Here is a 21,018-nt window from a genome sequence, read left to right on the forward strand (position 1 = left end):
ACCACACTCCAGGGGGTGTCCACAGCTTCTAGTTGTCTGAGGGGCTTGAGCCAGTGGAAGGCCTATGATTTGGGCCGGTGATGGTGAAATCAGACCTTCGAGATCCTGTCCTCGGCCAAGGCTGCGCTTCTAGGTGGTCTGGGTTATTTGGGGATAACGACGCCCAGGTTCTCTAGGACCAGGTCCCAACTTCAGGCCTGGAGGCTTGCCTAAGAGGGGAGCAGGCAGGAGAAGCTGGGAAAAGACCATGAGACAGTTTCAAGTACTTTGAATGGGGGTTCTGTTTATTTTGAACCCAGTTTTCTCTGTTGAGTCAATCTGCTTCCCGGTTTCTACTCAGCTCCTTTCCTGATGCTTATAGGATAGAATCACATGCTGTCAGAATTGAAGGGACATCAGTGGGCACCTGCCCCATTTCTCTAGCCTGTGATGTAGCCGCTCAAGGATACACATCATCAAAAAGCTGCATCAGTATCTTTCCTTGTGCTCTGTGCCTTGCTAGTCACAAACAGGGTGTCATTTGCACCCTTATAAGCATTTTAATGGTAGGTATCATTAACTCCATTTTACAGTGGAGAAAAATGAGGCTCGGCCATCCTAAGCCACCTCTCCAAGCAGCAGAACTGGGATTTAAACTTACTGCCATCTGCTCCAGAGCCCAGGCTCTCAGCTGCATTTTAGCGCATCCTTCTGTCCGGCACCTCCAACCACAGGGACTCTCAAATACTTATTGAGAAGAGACTGTACCCACACAGGTTGGAGGAAGCTAAGCTCAAAGAGAGGTGAATATGCTGCCTAGAATGCCTTATTCCAAGAGAGGAAACGAGGGAGTTCCCGTCGTGGCTCAGCAGAAAACGAATCTGACTGGCATCCATGAGAATGCAAGTTCGATCCCTGGTCTTGCTCAGTAGGTTAAGGACCCGGCGTTGCTGTGAGCTGTGGTGTAGGCTGCAGATGTGGCTCAGATCTCAAGTTGCTGTGGCTGTGGCATAGGCCAGTGGCTACAGCTCGGATTAGACCCCTAGCCTGGGAACCTCCATATGCCATGGATGCGGCCCTAAAAAGCAAAAGACAATAAAAGAGAGAGAGAGATGAAATGAGATGTGAAAAAAAATCACTCCATAAAGGGCAGAAGGAGCTGATGGCTAAGGCAAAGGTAGAGAATGTGCCATTTTTGGAAAGCTCTGACTATTAAAAATGTCTACCTGGAGTTTCTGTCATGGCTCGGTGGTTAACGAATCCAACCAGGAACCATGAGGTTTTGGGTTCCATCTCTGGCCTTGTTCAGTGGATTAAGCATCTGGTGTTGCCTTGATCTGGTGCAGGTCACAGATGTGGCTCAGATCCTGCGTTGCTATGGCTGTGGCTCTGATTAGATCCCTAGCCTGGGAATCTCCATATGCCGCAAGTGCGGCCCTAAAAAGCAAAAAAAAAAAAAAAAGTTCTACCTTACACTGAACCTAAATATACCTTCCTCCAACTTTCATTTGATTCTCAGCATTCTGGCTTCAAAAATCACACTGCCTACCTTCCATGGGGCTGTTTGTCTTAATTCTCTCTAAAGCTCGACTCCCTTTGACTCTGCTCTGGAAAAAGCCAGAGAACCTTCATGTCAGGAGGCGGGGGTTCCAATCCCAGCTCTTCCACTTACCGGTTGTGCAAGGCTGGGCCCAGCCCTGAGCTGCTCTGGGCATCAGTTTCTTCATCTGTGAAATGGATGCAGCAATACTTGCCCCACCTGAGCAGGTGATGAAGATTAGCTGAGACCCTCAATATGGGAACGTGTTCCACGTGCCACCAAGGGCCAGCCCCTCACATGAGTCCCTATCCTTAGGAGGAGCTGAGGGTGGCTCCAGGATTAACTGGAGAATGAAAGTTGCCCTGAGCACCTGGGTATGCAGGGCACAGTGCCCGATGCCATGAGGATGAGGAGCTGGGGAAGGAGCGTCTCTGTTCTGCTGGCGCTTTCTGTGCTGGATTGCTATCTCCAGCCATCACTGAGTCCCCTGGAAGCAAAACCTTTATAAGCCGGTTGGCTCTGGTATCTTCCAGTTGGATAAAGTGTATGGGGACCAGTACATCCCCTGTGGGTGAGTTAAAGGAACCAGCAGAAAGAGGAAGGGGAGCTCACCTACTATGTGCCAGTCACTTAGACTAATTTACTGACTCTTCCCATCACTGTGAGGTTGGGCTTATTATTATTATTATTATTATTATTATTATTGATTTATTAATTAATTTTGCTTTTTAGTACCACGCACGCAGCACATGGAAGTTCCCAGGCTAGGGGATGAATGGGAGCGGCAGCTGCCAGCCTACACCACAGCCACAGCAACGCCAGATCCGAGCCGCGTCTGTGACCTACACCACAGCTCATGGCCATGCCAGATCCCCAACCCTCTGAGCGAGGCCAGGGATTGAACCTGCATCCTCATGGATACTAGTCGGATTCGTTTCCTCTCAGCCACAATGGGGCCTCCCGGGTTGGGCTTATTAGTATGCCCATTTCCCAGGTGAAGAAATTGAGGCCCAGGGAAGTTGTATGTCCCCAAGTCAATGTGGTGTGGAGGTGGGATTAGAATTCAGACGTGCCTGGGCTCCTAAGCTGCTGTGCTTTCCTGGTTGTGCCACAGAAAGGGCCAGGATCTAGGGAGATGCTGCCATGTACAGCCTCTCATCTCCATGGAGCAGCAGGAGGGTAGAGAGGGACACCCTTTGGCGGGAGCTTCCCTCCCAAATGTCACGCTATGGCCTCCCATTATCACTCCTATCACTCCCGTTATCAATCCTGAGATTTCTCATTAACATAAACAGAGACACACCATCTCCCTCACCTTCACTTACTCATTCAGTGTCTGGAGACGAGCATTGATCACATGCCTGGTCTTGCGCGGGATACTGTTCTCCAAGGCGAAAGACCACATCTCCGCCCGCCTGCAGCAAACCCATCTGAGAAGGATGACGCCGCCAGAGCGGTGGATACAGGACCGGGAAGTGGGGAGGATGCCCAAGAATCTGTGATCGGGGCCCAGGAGGGAAGCAAGAACGTACAGTATGATTCCATTCATGGAAAGTTCATAAAGACGTGGAAGTAACCAGATAGAGAGGATGAAACTAAAGATAAGCAGGGAAGTGAGAAACAGGAAACCCAGAATATCCAGGAGGAGGAGAGAATTATAATCCTAAAGGGTCCCTCAGTGGGGTTCCTGAAGAGCTGGCAGCGTCCTACTTCTTTTTTCTTTTTTGTCTTTTTAGGGCTGCACCTGCAGCATATGGAGGTTCCCAGGCCAGGGATTCAATGGGAGCTGTAGCTGCTGGCCTACGCCAAAGCCACAGCAACGTCAGATCTGAGCCTCCTCTGTGACCCACACAGCTCACAGCAACATCAGATCAGAGTCCTATTTCTTGACCTGGGTACTTAGTTTATTAAGTATTCCTTAACTCTGTGTGCATACGCATATTTTAATCCACTCTTCGTTGTATTTTTTTCACAATTTTAATACACGGAAATTGCCAAATTGGATGGGATCCAGGCGGATCTCCCAGAGCTGTGCCTAGTAAGTGCTTAAAAAGAGAGAACTGGGGAGTTCCCTTGTGGTGGCGGGTTAAGGATTTGGCACTTCAGTGCTGCGGCTTGGGTTGCTGCTGTGGTATAGGTTCAATTGCTGGCCAGGGGACTTTCTGGAGGCCATGGGTGCAGGGTGATGGTGGGGGCACTGAGAGAGAGAGAGAGGGAGAGAACTGAATAGCAGTGAGTTGGTTTGGGGGTTTTTTTGTTTGTCTTTTTGTTTTGTTGGGGTTTTTTTGCCACACCAGCGGCATATGGAGTAGAATCAGAGCCGGCCGATGTCACAGCCACAGCAACGCAAGATCTGAGCTGCTGCAACCTACAGCAGAGCTCGTGGAAACGCCGGATCCTTAACCCACTGAGCAAGGCCAGGGATCGAACCCGTGTCCTCAGGGATCCTAGTTGGGTTTGTTAACACTGATCCATGACAGGAACTCTAGCAGTGAGTTTTGAAGGAGCTGGCAGTAGGGTGTGTGGTCCAGCCAGATGGGAGGAGTGTGACCTCAGGTCCAGAGACAAAAGCTTACTAACAATGAGTTAGTTCTTCAACAAGAAAGTCTTCTGGACCAAGAGGATTTAGAAGCCTCTTTTCCGCAACCGACCATCTGGATATTCCCGGGTCAGCAGTTCCCCCAGATGAAGCTTAGCTTCCACTTCCCTTAGCCCAGCACCAAACCATAGAGCAGTACATGGGAGTTCCCATCGTGGCTCAGTGGTTAACAAATCTGACTAGGAACCATGAGGTTGCGGGTTTGATCCCTGACCTTGCTCAGTGGGTTAAGGATCCGGCGTGGCTGTGAGTTGTGGTGTAGGTTGCAGACTCGGCTGGGGTCCCAAGTTGCTGTGGTTCTGGTGTAGGCCGGCAGCTATGGCTCAGACTCGACCCCTAGCCTGGGAACCTCCATATGCCGTGGGAGCGGCCCAAGAAAAGGCAAAAAGACACACACACACACACACACACACACACACACACACACACACACAAAACAAACCATAGAGCAGTACAAAGAGCACCAAGTCTGAAGCCTAGATTGGAAATCCAGCTCTGTACCCACTAGCCTGGTTTTCCCCCCGCAAGGCCCTTAACAACATGGGCCTCAGTGTCTTCATCTGTAAAATGGGCCTAATAAACCACCTACTTCATAAGTTACTATGAGGGCCCCATGAAGTTATAGATGTGAAAATGCTTTAGGGACCCTGTGTGTGTTGTATGCTTGTGACGCTCTATTACCCAGGTATTCGTCCTGTCTCCTTCCCTCTTGCCTTCATTTGCCAAGGAGGGCTCAGAATAAAGCCTTATTCTGATTTAGACAATCCCCAGCCTCAGCACCCCTAGCCTTCTGGGCTTGTGATCTTCTGCGCCTGAGCGTTGGATGATTCCAGGAGCAAGTTCTCCAAGTTGGAGGAAGCCCAGCTGGGGAGGTGGCATTCCAGGCGGCATGTCAGAGGGTGAGTCAGGCAAGGGAGGCCCTCCTCCTCCCCTGGCTCTTGGCTCAGGGCCCAGGTTGGGTTACTCTCATTTGCATATATCTGCATATATGCAAGTTTCACCTGTGCACCCTGGCAGGGCCCCGGGGATATACACCTGTGCAGGGGCACAGAGGGAAACCAGCGTGGCTGGCTGCCTGCTGTAGCGCCCAAACCTAGAATCTTGGTCCACGGACCATCCACCCATCGAAGGCCTGAATCTCTGAACTAAACACATGCTTCTTTCCCAGGCTCCTCGGGTTGCCCAGGCCTGGAAATTTACAGTCATGCTCGCTCCTACCCTCTTCCGGTACAGTCACCAGGCCCAGCGGAGTGGCTCAGGGCAACCCTTCTCACACTTCACGTAGGACGTATTTGCAACAGCCACCTAACTGGGCTCTCCTCCACCTGCTTCTTCTTTTCCCAGCCCGTCTTGTACCCAAGCTGCTCCTGAGAAGGCCCTCGGCTCCCATCCTGGTCCTCCCCTCTGCCCACAGCCCCGTGCTAAGTCCTTGTCCAGTGGCATTGGCCTTGGAGTCCTTGGTGGAACCTCCTGACTCCAGTCTCAGCTCTTTCCCCTCTTCCGTGCCTTCCCATCAAGCGGGTGTAGACCCTACACACATCTTTTCTGTGCCTCAGTCTCCTCATCTGTAAAATGAGGGAGAATGATAGAACGGCCCTTGCAGGGTTGTTTGAAGAGTTCAGTGAAGCAATGCATGTAAAGCAGAGTGTCCAAGCCCACAATAATATCAGCTCCTATTGATATTATTACTTCTCTGACCACCGTTCCACGGAGGGCATTCATCTCCTGGGATCCCCTCTTCTTCCTCAGCCCTTCCTCTTGCCCCTTCTGGGTGGTGCTTCGGCAGAGATGACAACTCCATGGCCTGGGCTCCAATCCTAGCTTGGACAAGTTACTCAATGTTTTTGTGCCTCGACGACTTCCTCCTCTGTAAAGTGGGGATACCACGGATACTTACCGCACAGAATTTGTGTGATGAATGAAATGATGCCTATAAGGGCTGAGCATAGTGCCTGGAACCCAGAAGACACTTCACAAGTATTAGCTATTACTCTCATCATTACTGTGTTACCAAGTCACAGGGCCTCAGATTCCCGAAGCTCACCTTATCCCCCAAAGACTCCAGAAGGTTCCTTCGATGTGTTTTCAGGCACCATGTCTCCACCTGGTTCCCCTGTGCCTCTCACAGCCACAGCCGGAGAATCACTATCGGAACCACCCCTACCCCTTTCCTGTGGATGGCCCCTGAGGTAGGGGTACCCTCTTGGGTTGGCTGGTAGCTGGGGAGGAAGGCTGAGCTTCCCCCTCCCCACTAGTTCTGGGGCACTTTCCACCCAGAATTTGGGCTGGGGAGAGCGTGTCTCCTGCAGAGTTTGGAAGCCAGCCCTCAGCCAAGGTCTGGCCAGGACAGGTGTGGGTCGCTCACAGTTGAGAGAGGTCTTCAAGAGAGGAGAGGGGCACACTGGCCTGAGAAGGTGGAAAGGATAACTCAAGTCAGTCCAGCTCCCCGGGAGGCCAGGACCAGCGTGCAGCCACCACTCCATCAGCAAGTACAACCCAGTCCCCCTCTCTGCCCACTTCTGTGTCCTCCAGCCTTTTCCAGGCAGCAGTTGTTGAACTTCTAGTGGAGGGTGGATGTGGGCTGGAGATGCGGTGCGATCCACCTCCCCCTCCTTAAACGCCCCCCCCCATCGGCCCCTCCCTCTTGGCTTCTCACCCCCCCCCCGCCCCCCTTCTTAGCAAAGCCGGTACCTGAGGGTTTGGAAGAGAGGGGAAGAGTGGGGGAGGGGTCCAGCTGCCTTTCACCCTCCCCCCCCCATACCAGGTCTGGTGCAGGGAGCCCCACACGGTGGTACATAGAGGGAAAGGCTGCCGGGATTGATTTGGGGGGGGGTATTTTTGGTACTTGTGATGATGTCCCTCACTTTGGGGGCGCAGGTGAGACTGTGGCGCCCGCGTGGCGTCGCGCTCCCGTCCCCAAAGCAATATCCCCCTAGTTCTCCCAGGCCCAGGCCAGCGAAGGTAAGGCTGGCCCCCTTCCTCCTGACTTTGCAGTCCAGACCAGACACGGGGACCAGAACTCCCTTTTTTTTTTTTTTTTTTTTGTTATTCAAGAAAAGCACTAGGGATCTCAGAAAGGTCTAGTCAGAAAGTGAAACCAATAACCCTACGGGTTAGACCTTCTGCCGGGTCCAGGGGGTCCGGAGGGAGCGGCCCGAGTAACAAGAGTATACCTGTGTGATGGGTGTGTGCTGTCTGCGGCGGGCGTGCTGTGTGCTGCGGGTGTGGCGGGGCGCCCTGCCGAGTGTGTGATGCGGGCCGCCGGCTTATGGGAGTGTGTGTCCGTGTGAGCCCGTGCACGCAGCCGCATCTTCGGTGCTCGCTAGATGGCCTTTCCCACCCCAGCCACGTCCTACCATCGGCTTCCCTCCGGGGCCTGGCGATGGAGACTTGGGCGCAACACCCTAGGTTCTGTGCGGGGGTCTGGAATGGTCTGGAGAACCTGACCCGGCCGCCTTCGTTCCAGGCGCACGAATTCGTTGCAGCCGGGTTGGCCCCAAGACCTCCCTCCGGCTCTCCGCGCTCCCCGCGGGAATCGGGCGCGCCGTCCTCCGTCTGTCCGCCCCCACGGGCCCGGGGCTGGGACACCGGCCCAGAACTCCCGCGCTCCCCAGGCGGTCGGTCACTTTCCCGCTCCCGTGAGGGGCCAGGACCAAGACCAGCCGCGTGGCTCCTTCACCGCGCAGGGTGGCGCCTCAAACGCATCTTCAAAACTGCCCCATTTCTTGTTAACTATGTTCTGGGGGGGGGGGAGGTTATTTGGTGCAAGAGTTCTGTTTAATGAGTGTGGGGACTTCACATAGGGTCTGTACTTTAAACGTCCCAGTCAAACCCGAATAGAAGACTTGTCCGCAGAGCGGGGGCGAAATTAGGAAATAGAGCAAAGACGCGGGGAGAGTGGCTAAGGATCGAGCCAGGAAGAGACCCTCTTGCGGAGCCCGCCTGCCCAGCAGTGCCAGGCTCTCGAGGTGGCGCTGACCCCAAGGCCTCCCCCCTCCCCGGGAGCGTCTCCCAGGTGACCTGGAAAATGAGGCGGGAAGGCCACTCAAAGAGAAAATCTCTCGGAGCGTGGAGGTGAGCGCGCCCCAGAGCGCTGCGGGGTTGGCCGCGACCTCAGGAGCCAGCCCGCTGCCCTGTCCGCACCAGCGCTCCTTTACTGCTGCTCCATTACAAAGAAGACAGACAACCATTCATCCGCATTTCAGGAAGAGTCGGATCCCAGGGTGTGTGTGGCGGGGCACGCGGGGCTCGCCAGCCTTGCCAAAGGTGGGGGCTTTAACCACCCGCAACCCGTCCAGCCGAGGCAGGATTCCCCGACCCCCCCCCCCCGCCAAAGCGCGTTATTCACAAAGTTTCCCCAAACCGAGTTACTACGAAAGCCCCGCCAAATCGGACTTAAATTCCGCGGAGAACCGATGAAACTAAAATTTCGTTTGGGGACCACGGGTGGGCTAGAGGAAAAAAGGAGCTGATAACCCCGCAATGGCCACCAAGGGCCTTGGACCAGGGTCGCGGTGAAAACTATTCCCCAGGTTGGATCCGCACAGGTGCTGCGTGGAGTGCCCGCTCCAGGTCGTCGCAGATACCCTCCTTTGCTCAAGAGCGGGCTGCCTGTCCCCTACCAAACCCAGGACTGTGCGGTGAGCCCTGCACCCACCATGCGTTTGGGGTGTCAGGATGGAGTTCCCGGCTTCAAGGGAGAGTCCAACTCTGGGTGACACGTCCCCGCTGCGGGCGCTTCTGCGCCAAGCATTGTTACCGGATCGGGTGGGATTGCGTTTGCCCGGTGACCGCGAAGAGCCTGCATAGCACGGTGCACTGCGCGGATCTTTCACTTCCACTCACCGCGCCTCGGCGGACTCCTGAGACCTCGGCGGCGCTGTGTCCCCCACTCGGGACCTCGCCGTCGGCTCCCAGGCCCTCACTTGGAGCTGAGGTTCTCTCAACGGGCCCTCTTGTCTAGAGAGAGGACCTGCGTGACAAAGAGCTGGGAGAGCTGCTTTTGTGATAAGCGGAGGTGGGGGTGGGGTGGGGGAGTGAGGTCTTGGTGGTGCAGGAGTGAGTTAGTGGAGTGAGTTTGGATGTTTGCCTGCCTGCCTTCCTCCCCTCCTCCAGCTCCTCCTTCTCCTTCATCTTGATTTTATTACGGTTCAGGGTTTTGGTTTTTGCAATTGATTCTAAAGCAAATGGCAATGACTTGGAGGTCTTAGGCGTCGCTCCCTCATCTTATGGGATAAAACGGGTCTCCGGGGACCGGGACCTGAAAAGGCCGACCTGGGCTGTCTCGAGGTTGAGCTGGAATGGAAAACCAGGCATCAGGCCCCTCAGGCCCGTCCTCCCGCCCTTCTGCTCAAATACAGGTTTCCAGCCCTTCCTAACTCCCATGTTTATGCCTTCCACCTTTCCCCACTCTGCCCCTGCCCCACGTTGGTGAGATGTGGCACCTGTTGGAAGGGACCCCTCCCCAGGAGACCAAGAACCAGGTGCCACAGCCCCACACCCCGCAGCATGTAGGTAGAGGGAGCCCTAAGAGCAAAGTGATGATGGAGGGAGAGACTTACTCATGCGTAAACTAGGGGGTAATAACGGGATGCACTTCACAGCTTTTTGGTGAATATGCAAAGGCCTTGGATGCTGTGAGTGCTTCATAAATTCTAAAGGGCTGCAGGATGTTTCCTTCTGCTGCGTGGAGGTGAAGATCCTGCATAAGTTCAGCGAAGCCCCCTAAGAGCTTGGGAGGGGCTCTCACAATGGGTCACCTGGCTTTGCAGGACACCCTAAGTCAACTGCCACAGGGGCCTCTGGAAAAGCCACCTCTGCTCTTACCAGGTCTAACACAGAAAGGACTCTGGGTACATGGTCCTGGAAGGGAGGATCCTGCCACACACCCTTTAAGTCCCACTGCAAAAGCATCTCCTTTGTGAAACTGTCCCTGACAGCCAACCTCATGCCAAAGAGCCTTCTCTTTCTTCCGGCTGCCACACTAAGATGCCATCCTTGGAACCCATCACAGCACTGTGCCATGGCTGCCTTTCTCCAGAGGAAGATGATGGCAGCAGGAAAGAAGGTTTGGAAGGAAATATCCTTGTAAGTTCTTAGCCCCAGCTCTAAGGAGGTGGTGGCCTGGCTAGAGGTGGGTAAGTAAGGGGGAAAGGGGATCCCATGTGGAACTAGCATTTCTCAGCTATTCCAACCATGTATATATGCTCTGTTGGATAAGAGGGAAGTGGGTTCTCAGTTATCCAGGAGTGTCAGCTCCCCTACAGAGCCCCATCTCCTGGAGCTCCAAGGCTTCAGGCTGGAGAACTCAGAGCCAGGTGCCAGAGAAGTGCTTTCTTGGAAACATTCTTCTTTATATATTCCAGCAGGACATCCAATTTGAAGCTGACTTGCTCTTCCTCCCCTCAAGACACCTGACTGCATAAGCCTTCAGACCTTTTAGTCTCTCCTGGCCACCCCTCCTCCCCCCAGTGTCTTTTTCTCACTCTTCTAAGCGTCCCCCTCCCTCTGATCATTGTCCCTTTCCACCCACACCCAATTCGAAGACTGCTGCCTTCACGCTGCTCCCTGATGATGAGAGGTGTATGTACAAACATGAATTGTCCACACACTGAAGTGACAGGAAGTTGTGTATATAGGTATGCTGGGGAATCTGTGGGGTCTGGCAGGTTTGGGGGTATAACTGCCTCTCCCCTAACAGGAAGCAGCTTAGATGCGTATGGACTGATGCCTCTCATAGGATGGGTACAAGCACAGAAATGTCTGTATGCTCAGGTTTTCTGTATTTTCGAGTGTGTACACCAGCAATTGGAATTGTATAGCTGTGGGTCTGTGTAAGAGACAACTACAGGGCTTTTATTCAGGGGTATTGCTGTTCATCTTTGGGTGTGCAGATATGTACACACCACAGCCTAAATTCTGTATTTGCAGATCCATAAAGGAACCTCTTTCATGCAGGGATGCTAATGTGAATATCGGTGTAGACACCTGCGTGTTGGTCTACGCCAGTGTACATATTAGATTGGAATGGGGTCTCTGTGTAGTTCTGTGCCTGTGGCCGTAGAGTGCTATACGCCGACATCCACCCATCAAGGTCTTGGGTATAATGTTTAGAGGCAGGCCTTGCGGCAACCAAGCCGGGCCTGCGCAATTTCCCGCGACCTCCCAGGAGTCACCAAACTGGACTCGCCTCCCACTCCCGGATTTCGTCCGGCTTCGAGCGAGGCTTCACCCTCACGCGGCGCCAGGAAAGGCGGGGCGCCGCACTGGCAGAAGCCCAGACGGCGGATCCCTCCTTCGGCCTCGGGGGCCTGTAGGAGCTGCGGTGTCGCAACCAAACCCGGGCCCCTGCCGGAAGCGGAAGCGAGGACGGGGGGCGGTGAGGCGCAGTCGCGGAGGTCGCGGCGTGCCAGGCGGAGGGTGCCCCGCGGGGGCGTGCGCGCCGCGCGCGTGCGGGGCATGCTGGGCGCCGGGCGGTACCTCCTCCGACCCGGCGTCTGTTTACCAACAAACTGCCGGCGCTCGGCAGCGACGCATTCCGACGCTCTGAATAAGCTGTAGGGCCGGCAGGCTGGTCTCGACGCCCCTTCAGGTCCGTGGCGGCGGGATCGCTACCGCCGCGCAGAGCCCAGTGGGCGGGAGCCCGCGGCTGCAGTTTCCTTGAGCCTCCGCCAAGGGGCTGCTTCTCCTCGCCTCTTGGGCTTTGCGGCCCCGTCAGCTCTCTCGCCTTCCGGCGGCTATGACCAGACTGCCCGGATTACCCTGCAGCCCCGGCACCCCTCTGGAAGCGGACCTAGGGATGGCAGGGCCTGGAGCGTGAGCGGCGCTCTCCTCCCATCTCCCAGTTGTGAATTTCCCTTCCCCGGGCCGTCCCGGGAGGAGGGGGGCGGGCCCCAGCTGCAGGCCTCCGTGAGGTCACCGGCAGTGATAACCAATCCGTGGCGTCTAAGTGGGCGGGGACCCCGTCGGGTCCCGGGAACCGAACCCGAGAGCGAGCCGGGGGGTGGGGGGGGGCATGGATTTAGGGGGGAGGGTAAAAGCCATGGGGGACACCCCCCCGGAACCCCTTTCCCAGGCGCGCGCTCTCCGCTGGAAGAGGCGCAGAGAGACGCTTTGCCCGGGATAAGTGTTGGGGAGGCTGGTTGGGGGGCGCATCCGGCCCTAACGCCCGAGGCTCAGAAAAGAGAGAGTTGGCGGAGGCAGCGGACTCCGTGCCGGGCCATGGCCTAGGCCCTTCGGCCCGGGCCCGGGCTGCAATGACCTCTTTGCCCTGCCCCCACCCTGGCCCGGACGCCTCCAAAGCCATCTTCCCGGACATCGCCCCCGTCCCATCGGTAGTGGCTGCGTACCAGGTTGGCCTGTCCCCCGCAACCGCAGCCGCCTCCGATTTGCCCTATTCTGGGCCGTATGGCCACCTCCTATCGTATTCCTACGCTGGACCGGCGACCCCCGGAGACTCCTACCTGCCCTGCCAGCAACCCGCGGCATCGTCTCAGCAGTCTCAAGAGCAGGAGGCAGGTAAGTCGGGCCGCTGCGGCTCTTCCCGCCTCTGGGGTCCTGCTCCAGTGAGCCCCTAAACTTCGTCCTCGCCTGCTTGGGCGCAGCTGGCGAGTTTCAGACCTTACTCAGATTCCACGGGATCTGGGGGTGGGGGTGGGGGGAGGGCGAAGGGATGGGGCGGGAGACGGGGGGAGGGGCGGGGGCGAGTTGATCTAGGGCTCCTTTCAGGACCGACCTGGTTTCGATTTGCAGTTGTGTGAAGCCCAGCGGCAGGACTCCCTACCCCGCCCCCTGGAGCAGCGGGGTTGTGTACCTACTTGTAACGGAAAACTGAAACAATCCAGATGTGGGTGTAGGTGCCTAGCCTAGGAGTCTCGCCTTCCCTTCTCCATGTCGCCCCTCTCTGCGTTCTTGTCTCAAAAAGCAGTGCTCAAGCCAAAGCCTGAACAGCTTTAGAAACCAGGTCCCAGCTGGAGGGCGGTAGAAGTGGGGACCTATTCGGTGCCCTTTCCCCTCTCCGCAGCGGATGCTCAAAGGTGCCAGACCAAGACCGAAAGCTGACCTTGTAGAATCCGGGGCTAAGACCCGACTACCCACCGGTCTAAGAATGTAGCCACAGGTGGGTCGCGCAGTCTCTCCTTATAGATCTCAGCCTTCCAGCCAAAGGAACTGGCCATTCCTGTCATCTCCACCCCTTGCCTTTGGGGTAGGTTAGGCCCCAGTTCCGTGGCCTGGAGCAACTTTGAGCTCTAGAGAAAGTGCTCACTGGAAGGCTTCAAAGAAGCCAGGGATCTGGCCTGTCTTCCTGGGCCTGGGCCTTGTACCTGCGGGACCCATGCAACACTATACATAGACCTATCTGTATTGGCTTGGGCTTAGGGTTCAGTTGCCCTGCATTCCCCGCCCCCACCTAATTGTCCTCGCAATTGTCTTTGGCACAGTTTCCTCCAAGGATGCACATCCACAGGGGCACTTAGCTGGAGTCAGCCCAGGACCAGGATGTCTCCCTCCCTTCCCTTGTTGCTCTGCGGAGACATGTGAGCTCAAAACCAACGGGACCAGAAGTGACCTTAGCTATCTGGGAGCCCAACCTCCTTGATGTACAGAAGGGCAGACTGGGGTCCAAAGAAAGGGCATACGTGGGTCAAGGACACAGCCTGTTTTCCATGCTGGGCCCTTGCAAATTGATTTTCACTGCACGAGGCCAGAATAGGGGATTTTAGGATACTTCCGCAAAGCCCCCCAATATTAAACTGCCTTCTGTGCCAGAACCGGGGCTGCTCTTTCCTGCTGCTGGGTCTGTTGTTGGAGAAGGAGCAGTTGAGGGAAGGGATTTCGTTTCTAAAAAAAAAGAAAAAAGAAAAAAAAGAATCGCTTGGCCTCTTCTTCAGTATATGCTAATGTGGGACCTTTGTGTGTGCATGTGTGCCTCTTTCTGGGGGTGAGAAGAAGATAACCTTGACCTTAAGAGAACTGGGGTTGTTTTCAATCCTGTCTTTTACACTCTTGCCTCCCCTTTTCTTGGTTTCAGGACAAGAGAGGGGAGGGTTCCTTTTCTTTACCAAATTTCCCCGGATCCAACGAAAACCACACATGTACTTATTTTCCTACCGAAACTGGTGGGTTTGGTTCACTCTAGATTGAGTGAGAGGGGTGTGAGAGAGGGTTTGAGGGGTCTTCTTTTTGTCCCCCCCACTCTTGTCCACCCTCCCCTCAGGGCCTGAGGGAGGGGTTGGGTTCCAAATGAGCAGCGTGCCACCACCCGGATGTGCAGGCGGGTGCGGCGGCGCCGCCGCCGCCGCCGCCGCCGCAAGGGAGGCCTTTGGGCTCCTGAATCGCGACCTGGGCAGATCCAGTCGTGACTTGCTGTTGTTGGTGTGAAGAAAGGCAGCTGTGGGAAGGGAACTGAGGAGCGGAGGGGTCTTCTGGGAGAGTTGGGACGCTGAGGGCTTTGAGAGTTTGAGGAGCCAGGTCAGGCTCCGGGCTCTCTGCGTCACGGGCCGCATCGCTCGGTCCACGCAGCCAGAGAGGCGCGGGTGGTCGCTAGGCAGCCAGCCCGGGGCGGCGAGGAGCAGGGTCGAAGCAGGGGAGGCCCGACAGGCGCGGGCGGGAGCGGAAAGCCAATGGTTTTTCTGGGAATTGGTTGAGGCAGGGGGTCGAGGGGGGTGGATGTGAGAAGCCCGCAGCGCCCGGGGCCACGGGTGAGGGATGCGGGGGAGGTGAAGGCATCGGGTCACCGCGGCCGGCGGAGGGCGGGAAACCTGACGTGTAGGGTGACCCGGACGGGAGGAAGAAGTCGGGGGTGGGGCTGGAGGGACGCGGGCGGGCCCCCGCCGCGTCCCAGCACCCCGGCCCAAGCGCCCCGTTGGCTGAGGTCGGCCGGCAGCCCGCGAGGAATGCAACGAACGTAGCCCTGAGCCCTCGGGCATTTCGGCCGATCGGTCCAGTCCAGCCCTGCTTCTGCATGAACGGTCCTGGATGCTCCCGTAGAGTGGCGCAGGTTGGGGCCGCCGGATTAGAAGAGGGGAACCCCTTGCCCTCCCCTGTCCTAGGGCCGAGCTGTTTCCTGGGCGAATTTCCTTGAGAAGCTGGGCTGGAAGGCAGGAGGTAGCCAGATCTCCCTCGGTGAGACCGCAGCGCGATCCAGGAGTGGCCCAGAGAACCCGCGCTGCCCCGGCGGCGCAGCGCTCTCGGAACCTCCCTCACCTCCCTTGACAGCCGGGAACCCCCTCTCTGGGTGCGGCCGGGCTGAGGAGGGGGCTGCCCTGTGCCCACCGGCCGTCTAGGGCCCCTGAGAGCCTACTCCTCATGCCAGCTGGCCTTGGGGAGGGAAGAGGTCACTTTTCCTGGAGGGAGTACCCTGGGGTGGGGGTGGGGGGCTACAGTAGAGGAGGGTGTGGCAAGCCCCGGAGCACGTTCCATACTCTGATGCTGGGTGGGTGCGCCTCTTGGCTTCAAGGCCCATCAGCCGGGCCCCTCCGACCACCCCTCTTCCGGCAGTGGGGAGTCTGCCACGCAGACACTGTCTCGGGCCTCTGAACAGAGCTTTTGAGTTCCCTCCGCCCGAAATGCCCTTCCCCCGTGCTCTCCAGGCCTCAGCCCAGCCCTCGACCCAGCCCTTCTGCCCCGCCCCACCCCAAGCTGGCGCCACCGCTCGCGGCTGAACTCTGCCCTCCCGCCGCGGGCGCCGCCCCTACCGTCGCTCCGGCCCTTGGAGCTGTTCTCCTGGGGTCACAGGACTGCTGAGAGTGGGAGCTCCCTGAGGGCAAGAGCTGCGGCTCGTCCCACCTGGCACACCGTGGGCCAGGGGTTTGAAAGCAGAGTGGAGCGGAAGGTAGAGAAGGGCCGAGCCCCACGTCTGATTTTTGCTAATCCGTGGCCGGAATGCAAACGAGATGCAAATGAGCCATGAGACGGCGCGTCCGCCCGCCCGTCTCGCTGTGCACACACCATCTCCTGCCGCCCCCCCCCCCCCCCCGCCCCACCAGACTCTGAGAAGCCGCTGCTGTCCCTGGAGCCCTCGGAGGGGCGCTCGCAAGCCCCGACCAAGAAGCTCCGCAAGCCTAGGACCATCTACTCGAATCTGCAGCTGCAGCACCTGAACCAGCGTTTCCAGCACACGCAGTACCTGGCGCTGCCCGAGAGGGCCCAGCTGGCCGCGCAGCTCGGCCTCACCCAGACGCAGGTGGGGCCAGTCCCATCCTTCCTGCACGCTAACCCTCCCCTAGTGTGTTCTCTGGGAATTCAGACTCAGGTATGAATGACTGATGAGTCCCCAAGCCTGGCTTTCACAGTGCTTCGGGGTGTGTGCATTGCTGGCCTCCAGTAAGATTGGGGGAATGTGTGGAAAGGTGGGGGCTGGGGTGGGGGGGTGATTCAGGCGTAGAGACGGATACCTAGACTGGGAGAAGTGGATATTAATTCAGAGGCAGAAACTCGGGCTTCAGGGGCTATGAAGGACTGGAGCAAATATTCCCAACCTCTGCTCTCCTCCCAGGATGACTCCATCCGGTGGGTCCCTTTCCCTGAGCCACGCCCGTCCACACCTACACTCCTCCTGACCTTTCTTTCAATCCTCCATTTTTCCTCCTTTCCCCCCATAGGTAAAGATCTGGTTTCAGAACAAACGCTCCAAGTACAAGAAGCTCCTGAAGCAGAACTCTGGGGGACAGGAAGGGGACTTTCCAAGGAGGTCCCCCTCCCTCTCTCCCTGCTCCCCACCCCTTGCAGCCCTCTGGGATCTACCCAAGGTGGGGGCCCTGCCCACTGGTGGCTATGGCAACAGCTTTGGAGCCTGGTATCAGCATCACTCCCCAGATGTCCTGGCTCCACCTCAGATGATGTGAGTTTGGCAAAGAGCAGGTCAGGCCCCCAGCCCTCCTACAAAGCCCAGGCAGGACCCAGCCCACCTGCACCCCTTCTGGACCAGAAAAAGCCAGCTCCAGATGGGTTTTCTCAGGATGAGGAGCTAGAGGAGGGAAAGGATGAGGTGGCGAGTCCTCTCCTTGCCTCCTAATCCAAACAGCCTTGGCCATTGCCCCCATCATCGCCACCGCCACCACCGCTGCCGCCGCCGCCGCCACCACCGCCACCACCACGGACTGGACTGGACACCTTCCTCCCAGCCGGTCAAAGGCTCTGGAGAGAGACTCACTACCTGGGCTTCAGACTGTTCCCAGGACCCTTAGTCTTGCCACCCCTTCCTTGAAAGAACAGCCGTCCCACCACAGCCTGGGGTCCAACTAGCCAACAGACACTGAGCGTTTTTTTCTCCATGTGCCTTGGGCCTGGCCCACCCCACTGACAAGTAAAAGCAGAAGCGAAGCGGACATCCAGAGTCTTCGAGCTGATCGCCATCAAGCCCCACCCACTTTTGTTTCTCACAACTGATGCACCTGTTCGCCATCCTCTGAGGTAGACGGGACACCCAAAATGAGGAGTTTTGTGGATCTAAGGGTGATTTTTGCTCTCTTCCTAAAAAAGCCCCTTTTCCCCATGTCTTCCCACATTGGATAATGGATCCAATTATCCATCTGATTCAACAGGTATTTATTAAGAGTCGAGTCCTCATACCTAACAAACCCACATGCACACACTCTCGAGAACCCAGTAGGGTAACCCTTTGGGGAGAGTGCGGACACACAGGCTCTCTGGGTAACTGTAGGTAGAGAAGGCCCCAAAGAGGTGGGGTGGGCCCAGAAATTCTGCTCCTCATAGTTGTCTCTGTCCAGAGGAACTACTCATATTTATAACCAACCTGACTAGCCGCCCCCCAAGCTCTTACCACCCCCCATATCATGAGCATCTCGATATTAAAGTTTGTACAGAAACCTGGGCCCTGGCTGTGAAGCGTGTTCCTGTCCTGACTTCGGGGGCTGAGGGCTGATGGTTCAGCTTTCTCTTCTCTCCCATCTGACTCCCCCAGCCCTGACCTCGAGGCCCTGGATCCTCTCCCACTAACTAGCTGTCTGGTTCTAGCTCTGGATTGTTCTGCTAATGCCCATGTTTTCAGCTCCTCCAGTGTGAAAGCAGAAGATGCTAATACTGGAAATGACCAAAATCTGAGCCTCACAGTAAATTCTCTCCTGGTCCAGATCTGGAGGGAGCCAAGCGCTTCATAGCCCCCCTGTGGTCACCTTCAGCCCAGGGAGAGCCCCTGCTCCCTTTGGGAGAGGACCTGCCACCCGCTGAGCCAGGGCAGCTCTCCCCTGGGAGAAGTGGGGTGGAATGGCCCCAATGCTCCCCTAGTGAAAAGGGGGAGCGGGAAGGAGAGGAGGGGGAAAACCAGAAGGCACTGGACTTTTCTTCCACCCCACAAACATTTGCAGAACCTCTGCTCTGGGTTTAGATCCTGGGGCTCTCAAGGTGACCTAGGCAGACCCTGAGGGCTAACAGGGGGCCAGACAATGAGCAGCCACGTTTGTGGTAAGTGCCAGGCTATGGGAAAGTACAGAGCTACAGAGCACATGAAGTTGTCAAGGGGCTCCAGGTCAGCCTGGAACCAGCAGTGGATTCTTGGCCACTACACACACACACACACACACACACATCACCCAGGGGCAGGGGGATTAAGGACAGCAGGCAGCAAATAATTCAGGGAATCTCGCCCAGTATGGCCCAAGGCCTTGGGGGAGGGGCCTCCAATTCCAGGCATGAAGCTCCCAAGTCAGGCTTCCCTCTTTCTACCTAAACCTGTTCCCAAGCAAACTGGGAACCACCACAGTCTGAAAAGCCCACTTCGGCTGGCCAGACAGAAGCCCAGATCGGAATCTGATGTCGGGGGGAGAGGGGTTACGAGAGTCAGTGGAAGCCCCCCGACCTGGAGTCCTTTGGTCAGTGTCTCCTGGGCCCTGTGCATGTCAGTGGCACCTCCATTCCCCAAAACACACATTGAGGCATCTCCTGGGGATGGCAAATGGCATTGGGGGGGGGGGGGTGGCCAAAGCCAAGACCCAGGAGCAGTGGGGATTAGGAGGAAAGAAACATCTCCCTCTTCTTCCCCACCGGCGCCTTCTCCAGCCCCTGGCCACCGCCCACACTCACCTCCCCTAGCTCTCAGCTCCCCCCTGCCCCAGATTCCTCCTCTGGGTCTCCTCCGAGGCCACAGGCCCTCCGGGTGCTGTTCCCTCCCACTGCAGTTTGCACACTCTTCTTTCCACAGGCCTGAGATAAGATCTACCGCCCCATCTCGGAAAGCCTCCAAAGGCGAGATTAATTGGACAGCCCAACACGAGTCGCATCGTTAAAACAACAGCCCAGGTTGTAAAGTAGCAGAAGGAGTGTAATTACCCTCCCAGCCAGAGGCCAGCTAAGCTGACAGTGCCGCCAACACCCCCCCCCCAACTTCCCTACCCTCATCCATCCCCTCTTTCCAGGGAGAACAGAAATCCTTTTCCACTTGGTCGTTGGTCCAATGTCCCTGGGCTCCTGAGTGCTGATGGGACGGGCCCCCAGGACAAGAGAGATGCTCCATTCCCTTCCTAGAAACCACCGGAGCTGCAGAAGGGGGTCCTCCTGTGAGGACCCCTCTCTGGGAACATTGGGTCAATAAAGAAGGAGCCGCACCACCAAATGGTAAAGAAGCAGGGCTTTGGCCTTCAAAGGGTCCAGCTCCGCTGTATGACTTTTGGAAAGTTGTTTAAGCTCTCAGCCTGCATCTTCTGTCCACTAAGATGGGAACACTAGGAGGACCTGCTTCCCAGTGTGGTTGTGATGATGACATAAGTTTGTACTTGTAACACGCTTTTTTTTTGTCTTTTTGCCTTTTCTTGGGTCACTCTCTCGGCATATGGAGGTTCCCAGGCTAGGGGTCCAGTTGGAGCTGTAGCCGCCGGCCTACACCAGAGCCACAGCAAGGACAGATCCGAGCGGCTTCTGCGACCTACACCACAGCTCGCAGCAATGCTAGATCCTTAACCCACTGAGCAAGGCCAGGGATCAAACTCGCAACCTCATGGTTCCTAATCAGATTCGTTAACCACTGCACCACGACGGGAACTCCGGTACTTGTAAGATGCTTGATGTGGTGCCTGCCACACAGTAAGGAAGCACATACGGAACAGCATTTATAGCTGCCGTATGCTTCTCAGAGAGGCGTCACAGCGAGGGCGAGTCCCCACGGCCACCACCGCCATCCTTTCTGGCCCATCCACCTTCTCAGGGTTGGGGAGGAGAAAGGAGGCTGGAGAGTAAAGAACCGCCTACACCCGCCTGCTCCCCACCTTTGAGAGCAGGACACAGGCAAGGGCCTACATGAGAAAGCACCAGGCTCCAGAAGCATCTAAGCCTGAAGTCTCCTCTCTCACCTGCACACGGGTCTCAGCCACGGGGAAGCTGATGTGGGGCTGTCCATCCCTCTCCCCACGGGCTATTGTCAGACGTGTCCCCATTCTCTGCCCCCAACCAAATGAGGTTCAATTAATTCAATTAAAGCAATTTTGGGAGTAGCTCCTGAAAGCTTTCAATGTGAGATAATTACAAGTAATTTGCTGCTGTGAGGGGGAAAAGGGCACCCGGGGTCTGGGGGACCGGGGGGCAAGGAGCCCTCCTCCCCACCAAGCAGACCCAGATCGAGAGGGATTCCACCCAGCCATCTGAACTGGCCTTCCATTGGCCAAATTACTTGCAGGTGGGAAGAGGGAGCCCGTGGTGGTGGGAGGGGGCTGGGAAGCCAGAGTGAGAGGCCGCCCCTCCCCCACCCCCAATCGGCCCAGCAATGTGGGGGTGGGGAGCTGGTTCTTCCCCCCCCCCCCACCCCGACAAAATGTGTCTGCAGAGCCCTAGCAACCAATTACTCAGCTCCAAACCTCATTTGAGTTTGGATGCCTGAACTTGCCTCTGGGATTGTATCCAGAGTCAATGGAATGTTATCCAGGTAGCTGAGGCCTGTGTAGACGGGGGG

The 21,018-nt window shown here is 56.7% G+C and overlaps 1 protein-coding gene across 3 annotated transcripts; it reads left to right on the forward strand.

Annotated features, from left to right (window-relative positions):
• The first annotated feature begins 12,138 nt into the window (after positions 1 to 12,138).
• DLX4 (distal-less homeobox 4) lies at positions 12,139 to 17,952 on the forward strand. 3 transcript variants are annotated; one of them, XM_047758667.1, is made up of 4 exons: positions 12,139 to 12,635; positions 16,106 to 16,302; positions 16,721 to 16,959; positions 17,143 to 17,952. In XM_047758667.1, the coding sequence occupies exons 1-4, from the start codon at positions 12,374 to 12,376 to the stop codon at positions 17,303 to 17,305; spliced, it is 861 nt and encodes a 286-aa protein (XP_047614623.1). In that variant the 5' UTR covers positions 12,139 to 12,373; the 3' UTR covers positions 17,306 to 17,952. The 3 variants fall into 3 exon arrangements, with proteins under 3 accessions (XP_047614623.1, XP_047614625.1, XP_047614624.1); XM_047758669.1 differs by lacking the exon at positions 16,721 to 16,959; XM_047758668.1 differs by having other exon boundaries at positions 16,721 to 17,209.
• The last annotated feature ends 3,066 nt before the right edge of the window (positions 17,953 to 21,018 follow it).

This window comes from Phacochoerus africanus, chromosome 14, assembly GCF_016906955.1.
Source record: "Phacochoerus africanus isolate WHEZ1 chromosome 14, ROS_Pafr_v1, whole genome shotgun sequence".
In the NCBI taxonomy this organism is placed as follows: Eukaryota; Metazoa; Chordata; class Mammalia; order Artiodactyla; family Suidae; genus Phacochoerus; species Phacochoerus africanus.